This window comes from Vipera berus, assembly GCF_964194415.1.
Source record: "Vipera berus genome assembly, chromosome: 1".
In the NCBI taxonomy this organism is placed as follows: domain Eukaryota; kingdom Metazoa; phylum Chordata; class Lepidosauria; order Squamata; family Viperidae; genus Vipera; species Vipera berus.
The window spans coordinates 28,354,825-28,365,043 of record NC_138202.1 but is presented as its reverse complement, the minus strand read 5'-3'; the positions used below and the strand labels follow the sequence as shown (position 1 = coordinate 28,365,043).

Genomic DNA, 10,219 nt, shown 5'->3' with positions numbered 1-10,219 from the left:
GAAAAGAGGGGGAAGAGAGGGGGTGGGTGAGCTGGCTGGCTGGCGGTGGGTGTTGGCTTCTTCTTCTTCTTTTAAAGTCTGCAATAATTGATTTGCACAGAATTTCGTTCCCCTTAGCTGACACTTGAGAACCAGCTCAACTTGCAAGGTCCTGACGTGTCTCCCTTTCTGGGGGCAGATGGAGGGGGAGAGAGAGAGAGTGAGTGAGAGAGAGAGAGAGAGAGAGAGAGAAACCTCGAGCTGCTCGCTTCCCTTTTCCCCCGGCAGTCAGTCGCTCGGCTCCAACCAGAGCGCCCGCGCCTTAGAGCGCCGAGCGAGCCCAGCTCCGCCGCAAAGTCCCTTCAGCGCCAGGCTGAGCCGAGACCGCCTCGGGGCGGCCGCCTCCGCGCCCGCTCGCCCGCTCGCTCTCTGGCTCCCGCTGCTGCCGCTTGGACTGGGCGCGCGCTCCGATAGGCGCTGGAAGCGTCCAATCAGAAGAGCCCGGACGCCGAGGCGGCTTTAAGCCTGGCTGCGGGAGGACCCCAGCAAAACTTTCCCCGGCAGCAGAAACTCGCCGAGAGCATCCATTTCCTCGCCGCCGCCGCCGCCGCCCTCTGCTGCGCGGGGCAACGCTCCCTCTCCTGAGTCCCGGCTGCCTGATTGGGAGATCCCGGCGCTCGGACGCGGCTCCCGCTTCTGCCGGCCCCGGGGAAGCAGCCGGGGACGGCGCCGCCACTTTTCTCCGGCTCTTCTTCGGGAAAACCCTCCTCCCCCCCCCCCCCCCGCTTCCTTCGGCCAGCTAAGCCGGCGGCACTTGGGCTGAGGGGTGGCGGCGGCGCAGCAGCAGCTCGGACCCGGAGCCATGTCGATGCTGCCCTCCTTCGGCTTCACGCAGGAGCAAGTGGCGTGCGTCTGCGAGGTTTTGCAGCAGGGCGGCAACCTGGAGCGGCTGGGCAGGTTCCTCTGGTCGCTGCCCGCCTGCGACCACTTGCACAAGAACGAGAGCGTCCTCAAAGCCAAGGCGGTGGTGGCCTTTCACCGGGGGAACTTCCGCGAGCTCTACAAGATCCTGGAGAGCCACCAGTTCTCTCCGCACAACCACCCCAAACTCCAGCAGCTCTGGCTCAAGGCGCACTACGTGGAGGCCGAGAAGCTGCGGGGTCGGCCGCTGGGTGCCGTCGGGAAATACCGCGTGCGGCGGAAATTTCCCCTGCCCAGGACCATCTGGGACGGTGAGGAAACCAGTTACTGCTTCAAGGAGAAGTCCCGGGGCGTCCTGCGGGAGTGGTACGCGCACAATCCTTACCCTTCGCCCCGGGAGAAGAGGGAGTTGGCCGAAGCCACGGGCCTCACCACCACCCAGGTTAGCAACTGGTTTAAAAACCGGAGGCAGCGCGACCGAGCGGCAGAGGCGAAAGAGAGGTGGGTTCTGCTTGTGCTTCGGACTCTTCTGGGGACAAAGATCTCGGCGGCCCCCAGAGCAGCAGCTCTCTCGGGGAAGGGGCTTCGGGGCAGGTTCCGCCTATCTCCCCCGAGGCCTTCCTTCACGCGAGAAATCTTACGCTCCTCGGCCGAGGTAGATATGGGGCAAGAATTACCCTGTCACCCGAACGTGGAACAAGAACAAAATAATGTGAGGTGCTAATGATCTGGACTGGCGTGGCGTTTCACAGCCGTAGGGCTGTAGCGTTTTTGGCTCGCTTGAGGCTTTGGGTTGTATGAATCCAATCCTTGCGCTCATCCGGGGGCCCCCATACGTTGCGTAAAACTAAGCAACTGGGCGAATTGTGTAGGGCCTGCTCCGGTTAACCCTGGTCAGCGCGTTGGAAGGGCGAGCCTTCGCTAAAGTTTCTGCGTTCTTTCCCTTGGCTGGTTTGCTAAGCAACGATTTCACCGCCCCTCCTTGCACCACTAACTAACAAGGGATTAGGCCACGATCCTGCACGTTATTTACTTAGGCGCAAGTGTCCCATAAACCCAACAGCACTTTAGTTTAATAGCTGTGCCTGTAAGGAGGCAGATGAGTTGTGTAGTTAACCCTCGTGCCTTAAAAACCAGCGGGCCCTGAGCTTTAATCGGGATAGAACCGCTAGAGCTCCATCTGGTGCTCTCCAGATGTGTGGAACTGTACCTTCCAAAACCCTCAGCAGCTGGCCGGGAATGATGGGAATCATAACGCAGTAAGTAAGGGACATCCAGGCAGGGCAGAACGTGTGCAGCCTTTGTTTCTAAATACGGAGCAGCACTAGAGAGGTGTCAGTTAATTGTATTTGCATTGTCTCTCCACCTCAACCATCCCTGCCTTGCAAGGGGATCCTAAAGCGAAGTGTTACAATGCAGTTTTGAAATGCTCTGGAATCGATGGATTCAGGAATGAGCTCTCAGTTTTCCATGTGGGGAGAAAAGATGACCCCCCCCCACACACACACATTTTCTTTACACCATCTCATGACAGAATATAAATCTTTAATGTTCCTTAGTGCTTCTCCCTTCCCCCAGGTATTGTTCCAACATACAGCGCAAACAGAAGTGTGTTGTTAGGCTTCTTCCGGGAGGACCCAGCCAAGCAAAGCAGCCCCCTCACAGACCACCACTTCATGTCTTTGTAGCCTCCATAGTCTTCACATCCCACAACCCCCAGCATTGGTCCACTAGTGATTCCTTTCCATTCTTTCCTAATTTTTTGGTTCTTGCCACCTGCCCCTGGATGCTGCCTATTGCTTCCCAACTCCACTTCTTCTGCCAGAGGATATACTGCTTGCCTGCCTTCTAGTCTTGAGTGGCAATCTTCCCTTGGCGGCTAGAAATAACAGCCTCAAATAGGATTCATCTCTTTATAGCCCTGGGTGTTTCTACTAGAAGCACAGTCTCCAGCCTGGCTTATTATGCTCCAGTAGGGCATGATTTGAAAGCCAAATATAAAAACCAGAAAGTGAGTGTGCAAGCTAACATTTCCCTGATGGCGATGGTAGTAGTGGTGATGATTGGTATCATCATCATCATCAAGCAAAAAGAAAAGATGGAGCTATCTCAGTTTTAGATTTTGTGATTTTAAAACTTGGGAAAGAAGGAGCCGGAAGGGATATTCACTTCCCACTCTGCACTGCAGCCTTGGAGAAAGGCCATAAGATTTGAAGGAGCTGCTTTGTTTTTCTGGCTTTTTAAGGCAGCTAAAGGTTAGATTGGGGAGGTCATCTCCAGAAAAGGCCCAGAGGCTTCTCTGGGGATACTTCCAGCCTGCACTCCTAAGCCTGCTTTTGCTCACTCCTGGAACTCGGAGGAACTCGGCCAGAGGCTCCTCAGTCTCCTGTCACCTGGAAGGCAAGAGAAGGGACGTGGTCACAGTGGTGAAAGCCGGCTCTCTTCCCGTCAGACCCAGCCAGAGCCATCCCCCAGTTAAATGGAAGTGCTTAACTTTAAGATGGTTTACATGTGTTTAGGATTAGGGTGTCAGTCGCACTGATGGGTCCCAGACCTTCCCCACCCAAGATTTGTTCTAATATCTCAAGGCGAAATCCAGGGACTTCTATTTCCAAATCTTTCCCCTCGGAGGCTGGGCCCTCAGTTTTGTTCAATATGATACGGACAGGCCCAGGGAGGGAGGAACAAGTGACAAGTGTGTGTGTGTGTGTAGAGCCTGGTGGGTAATAGAGGGGCACCCTCCCAACAACCTTTATCAACTTGATGTCCTCCAGATGTGTTGGGGCTACTGCTCCCTGGGTTCCCAGGCAGCCTGACCTGGGAATTTTGGTGATTGTAGTCCTTGCACATCTGACCAAGACCAGGTTGAAGAAGACCACAGCGCTGCAGGAACAATTACAAGGGGGGGGGGAAGGAAAAGGAGGCTCAGGGGGCTACAGTTGGGCTCTGCGAACCAGGAGATCTGGCGTTAGACCACCACCACCCGAATCAGCGGCGGACTACAGCCCTGAAGACAGGAAGGGACCTCGGGTTGCCTCGCCAGCCAGCCGTGGCTCTTTCGATCCTTTTAATCTCCGAATCTCTGCGGACTGGAGCACTTGGGGGGAAACGGTCTCACGTCCTTCTTCTTGAGGATGGCCTCTGGAAAGTAGCCCCCCCCCCCTCCCCTGGCTTTCTCTACAAGGGCGACGCGGACTCCACAGGGGGATTTCCCGAGGGGACGCGGAGCTGCGCGGTTGGCTTTTCAGAGGTGACGCTACGCGCCTTATTTCGGAATCGTTGGAGAACCCTTTCGACAGTACCTACTACTCGTCTGTAGAAGGAATTCAGATCGTCGATATAGTTCGGATACAGTTGGAAAGTCTTGGGCACGCAGAGCAAGCAGAGGCACGGTTCTTGAGCAAAAAAAACACACAACGTGTTTAGAAACGGAGAGGAAAGACGGCAGAATGTCGCGTATTGGGCCCGAAATCCTTCAGTGTGCGCACCATGGTGAAAAATTCCCGCGAACTCTCAACAAACGCAGCGCATGGTCGGGCTACGCCCAAAAACATTTTTTACACGTAAATTGTAGCTGTTTTAACCGGACTCGGCCTTAATTTCGGGGCAAATACAGCGAGTCTAGTGCTCCAGCTTGCAAAGATGGGCTATTTTTCACTAAGTACGTACATTGTATTCGTCGATAAAGATGTTTTCACACCGCTTTTGGTGCACGCACTCATCCCACACGTTGCTCTGCTCATATGAACGGGAGAGGTAGGAAATGGAATCGTAGAAACAAGGGATTCCACCATCTGACAGCATCTTCAGACGTGCTGTCAAAGTTCCGTCTATTTAAAACCTAGATAAACTGCCACTTACTTCAGTTTTAGCTTTTCGGAACCCGCCCCCACTCCTAGATAAATGCGTTATTTGAAATAAGGGCCTTAACATTGGTTTACTTTTAAAAAAAAAATCATCCCATGATTAAAATTTGTTGCATTTCTCCCGGCCTCTCAGCTCTATAGAGACTGCAGCTTTGCTGTGCTATGGACAATTTAACATCTAAAGCTCATCGCTAAAGCGGCCTAATTCGGGCTGCGACAGCTTAGTGCAGCCATCTTAAACTGGCAGCCAAATGATGAAGTCCTGAAGGGAGGAAAAAAGTCAATTTCTCTGCAGAAGACCCGGGAAAGAGTTTGTTTTGTTTGTTTGCTCCTCTTTTTCTCCGAGCAGCTTCCGAGTCCCCGCTGGAGCCGTGGGCACGATCCAGCCTCCCCACTCAAAGCGCCTTATAGGCTGTCGCGCTTGGAGAGCAAGCTCTCTCTCAAAGCACCACTTTGCGAGATTCGGATCCGTCTTGGGGATATACTGGAATCGATGCGGCTCAAAAATGGCAGCGCAGCCTAGGGATGAATGGAGGCAGGCGGAGCGGGACCTTCGGCCGTCTGGTCTCCATCCAAGATGCAGATTGTATTGCCTTGGGAAGCCAAGCCTAGCCTTCAACTTCTGCACTTCTTTCTTAAAATAACTCACACCTGCAAGGATGACATTGGCCGACGGGGAAGATACGCCGCCGCCGTGCGGAATGTGCCCCCCAAAGGGAGAAGAATTCAGAGCTTCTTGTGACGTCTCTGTGATTCGTTCACTGCCTTTTGAATCCCTCGAGTCTTTGGGGAACTCAGTTTAATCCGACACGCAGCTCCCCAGGCACAGAGTTTGGCAGCCGGTCTTCAGGAGCACAAGCTGGGAAGGGAAGACCACGAAGTTCCTGGTTGCAAAAGGAGCAACCGCCCAGCTTTCTCCCTCATCGCCCAAGAAGCTCCTGTGATCACTGGCTCTTGCAGCTGGGTGACTCGGCCATGTTTGCAAATAGGCTCCCACGCATCTTCACCTGGGTTCAAAAGTCGTGGAGATAATACACATCTGCCGGGGAGTTAGGGGGTCTCTCCCCATGAGGTTTGGGAGTAACCTGAAAAATGCAGTGGGACTCCCTTCCAGCTAAACGCTCTTGAGCTATCCGGTATACACCCAGAATGTCTTTTGTGACCTGGATAATAAAGGGCGACTTCCCTCCCCCCCCACCACCAGCAATTAACTTTCCTAAAGTTGAAAGGCCAAGTTTTCTGGACCCACAACACCCCCCCCCCTGAAGTTTGGAGGGTGCCTAGTAGTACAGCTTCCCAAATCCTTCCTTCTCCAGCCAAGATGTGTGTTAAAATGAGGAGTGTTGTGGCACCCGAAGGCACAGTTAGATCTCAGATCTAAGCTCGTTCAGATGCCCGAATCCAGTTAGTTCAGGCAGTGAGGCTTTCTTCTTGGTCGGCTTGCAAAAGGAAAAAAAAACAAAGGGAGAGTTTTCCATCCCTGACTGAAACTTCGGGTGGGAGAAAAGTTCCCTGTTGCCCTCCTGAGATGCTTTCCTTGGAAATAACTTCTTAAGTTGGAAGAGGGTTTTTTTTTTCCTCATGAAAACTTTAAGAGGCTCAGAATATAATGGCAGGCACGACTCTAAACTTCCTTTCCTAGCATTCGGATTTTTTTTTTAAAAAAAAAAGTTAATGGCACTTTTTTTTAAAAAAATGATATTTTTGTAAGTTGTTTAATATTATTGTATAATAGAAGACAATACGTAAGTTACAGCGTAGTAAAAGTCTTCTTAATCAAAGAATTTGGACGTTATGTCTCACAGTGATTTTAACTCTGCAATCAGTTATCTGGAAATCAGATATTAGCAGGACTTCTTTCTAGGCACAAGGCCCTGCAAGGCCCTGAGGCTGAAGCATAGGTGGATTTTCACTTTTGTTTTCTGAAAGATGATTATTTCCTAGATTGGTTTCATAAATTTCTGTATTTCAAAAGCGTTTTCTTTGCCTCCCTTTTTTTTCTTTTGCTTTCGGTTAGTTCAACTGAAAACAATTTCGAAGCAATTCCTGTTCTCTCAATAGGGCTCCCCTCCAAAACAGCTGCTTTTAGGACTTCAGCAAGTGGCTCTAGGCTTTAGCGAGTTTGGCTTGGTGTTGTTCAAGTTTTTGTCGTTTTCATCTTGCAGATTGAAGCCATTGCCTCTTTCCAACCCTAAGATAATGAAATAATTGGTGTGATCATACTAATTAAACACTAATTAATATTAACTAATTGTATTAATTAAATGATATATGACTACGATTCTACAATTTCGAGTAGATTCATTTACCAATAGAAGAATTAAAGGGAAACCTGGGATTTTAGGGACATTTTCAAAAGGTCTACAGTAGGCTCCCCGGTAAGTTTTTTCTAAAGGCATTCGTGCAGTGTTCTTATGGGGCAGCAAATCTCACTGAACACAATATACCTTTATTTGGAGTGAATCACAGAAGAAACAGCTCAATTCCTGACAATCAGAACAATTAGTCAGTGGAATGACTTGCCTCCAGAAGCTGTGGGTGCTCCGATACTGGAAGTCTTTAAGAAGAGATTGGACAGCCATTCCTCTGAAAGCTGAAGACCTCCAAGGTCCCTCCCCACTCTGTTATTCTGTTATATGTACAGCAGGAATTCTATGTAATCTTTCTTTGCAAGTAAACGGGGGGGGAGAGGGGGGGAGAGAGATGTGTCTTGGAGGAAATAAAAATGTACTGTGATGCCTAATGTTGTCTAAACTTGGTGGGATTTCTATGTATAAAATATATCTTTGAGGAAAGAGAGTTTTTAAAAATGTAAAGTTCCATCCAAGTTTATTTCCGAGGGCTGAAATTTTGCAGAGATCTGATAATTACATTTACATTAATGGATTTTGCATTTAGGCCAGCCTTCCCTAACCAACCCTCCAGATGTCTCGGGGATTTGCCAGGAATCCTGGGATGTGTAGCACCCATCTTTCTGGAGAGTTTGAGGTTGGGAAAGGCTTTCCTAGCCGTTACTGTTCCACCACCACCCCTCCTTCACTCCATTATGTAACCAGTTTGGCGTATAACTAATTTCTCCTTTCTCACCTCCCTTCCCAGAGAAAATACTGAAAACAACAATGCATCTACCAACAAACAGAACCAGCTGTCTCCTCTGGATGGGGCCAAGCCACTCATCTCCAGTTCTGAAGAGGAGTTTTCGCCCCCCCAAAGTCCGGATCAGAACATTCTCCTGCTCCAGGGCAATCTGAGCCATGCCAGGAACTCCAGCTATTCCTTGACCGGCTTAACTGCCTCACAGCCAGCCCACGGCCTCCAGCCTCACCAGCACCAGCTGCAGGAATCCCTCCTAGGCCCTCTCACTTCCAGCTTGGTGGACCTGGGCTCATGAGTTCGTCCCCCCCACGCAAGGTGGGGCTTGTAAATAAGGGAACTGTGTCATACATTTTTTTTCCTCCCCCTCCCCTACATCTTCCCCCCCCGTTTTTTCCCCCCAGAATGTTCCTGGTGGTTTTTAAAATGACTTTTAAAAATTGCTTCTAAATCATCCAGTTTCCATTTCTCTTTATGCAACACCTCTCTTGCTAAACCATCTTACGGGCAGCCAAACAAAGGGAGAACATCCACCTTTCGATGCATTTGTGGGGCAATCCTTGGTGTCATCCCTCCGTTGCATTCTTTTCCATTGACTTAATCTTTCCTGAGTCGGAATGACAGGTTGTTGCATTTTATTTAAAAGGACAGGGAGCATCACCAAGCCAAGTTAAGCACTTAGAATCCATCAATTTCAAAGAGAGATTTAAGCACTGTGGATTTTAACTTGGACTGTGTCCTATCCTTTTGTTTCCTAGAGGAAGAAAAGAAGGCAAATATTTTATAGCAGAATCCTAAGCATCCTTACTCAAAAATAAGGCCCATTACACTAAATGAAGTTGGCGAAGCAAATCCATGCATGCTTACTCAGAGGTTTGCTACGGTAAATGGGGCTGGTAAAACAGCTCATATAGGAAGGGGGCCTTTACTTTCCACTAAGGGCTTAGTGATATATTTTAATAGGTGGTGGTGGGTAGTTATCTTGGCTTGAATTTTGGGGTAATAAAGAGAGGGTATAAAGTACCAAAAATGAATTCTAAAAGGGAGATTTGGAGAGGGCAAATTAAGTTTACATTTTTCTTTTTGGTCAGGCTTAGATTTCTGAAAAGATTTGAAGTAGCTTTAAAAAAAACAGGGAAACGATGCAGTATTAGCTGAAGAATGTCAAGTGCCTATGTCTTAATGCAGAGGTGTGAGCCCTTTAGGTTAGATTAAAATTTTATGAGAGTAATGTCATGTCGGTGATTTTTCTGTTTACGGTGAATTTTGGAAATGAATCTGTGTGATTTTTTTTTTATAATAGCAACAACAAAAGTTGTTCCACTTACCTGGACATCTTTCATAATCCAGACTCTTTTTCTAGGTTTTATTTCTGTCTGTCTCTCTTCGTCTTTTTCCCATATAGTTTGGCTTGAGAAATCAACTGGCAATTTGATTACCGCTAGTAGCATGTGCTTTCATTTCCAGGTTTCTTGTACCCACAGAAATCTAAATTAAACTTGATAAGACTGATAAGACTCTTAATGTTATTTATAATTGGATAATAGTCAATGTGTATTCTCTGCTCTCTCCCCCCCTTCTGCTACACTTTCTATGCCTAAAAGTCATTCAGGTTGGGGGCTATATTTACTCCAGAGGAATTTCCTCAAGTTTCAGTGAAGGCCTTGTTCAGGAAAACGTGGAGATAAGACTCCAAGCCTCTTCTTCAAACAAAGGAGTCTGGGATACTTTTGAAATCTTCTTTCTTTTTCCTCCTCCCTTAAGGCAAACGAAATAACCTTTATTCAGAGAGAATAAACATTGATGCCCCCTCTTCTTTTGGGACCAGGTGGAACTTACAAAACATGCAAGTTTTTGAATTTCCTTTTCATTAGGCAGTAAAAGGTGCAGCAGAAGAAATGAGGTTGGCCTTTGGTCCATGTCTGTGGCAGGTTAGTCTTGGAATTCAGGGGGATTTCTTCTGTTCGTTTATCCTGCTTTGAAATTATCTTGTTTGGTGAAGAGGATTTTGAAATATGAGCACCATTTTGTAAGCCCCCAGTTGGCCTAATAAAGGCACCGACTTAGTATGAAATTCATATTACCTATAGTAACTGGACTATTATGCCCATTGACATTTTTTATGGTCTCAATAGGGGAGAATTAGAATACTTTATTTGGCCAAGTGTGATCAGACACACAAGGAATTTGTCTCCAGTGCAGAAGCTCTCATGTACATGCAAAGCAAAAGCAATTGGTCATTTAGCAGGATGGCAGTTCAGATACTGCATAACAAGCCCCCCCCCCCCGCCCTCATCGTTATGCACATTTGAGTCAACAAACTAAGGCACCGAGCAGACCCATTCTCACACTGTGCTAAG

At 48.6% G+C, this 10,219-nt stretch overlaps 1 protein-coding gene across 2 annotated transcripts; it reads left to right on the top strand.

The window, feature by feature from the left end:
- The first annotated feature begins 215 nt into the window (after positions 1-215).
- On the top strand, positions 216-9,464 carry LOC308665961 (homeobox protein SIX1). 2 transcript variants are annotated; one of them, XM_081324362.1, is made up of 2 exons: positions 216-1,401; positions 7,866-9,464. In XM_081324362.1, the coding sequence occupies exons 1-2, from the start codon at positions 842-844 to the stop codon at positions 8,155-8,157; spliced, it is 852 nt and encodes a 283-aa protein (XP_081180488.1). In that variant the 5' UTR covers positions 216-841; the 3' UTR covers positions 8,158-9,464. The 2 variants fall into 2 exon arrangements, with proteins under 2 accessions (XP_081180488.1, XP_081180489.1); XM_081324363.1 differs by having other exon boundaries at positions 216-1,342; positions 7,866-8,037.
- Positions 9,465-10,219: the final 755 nt, after the last annotated feature.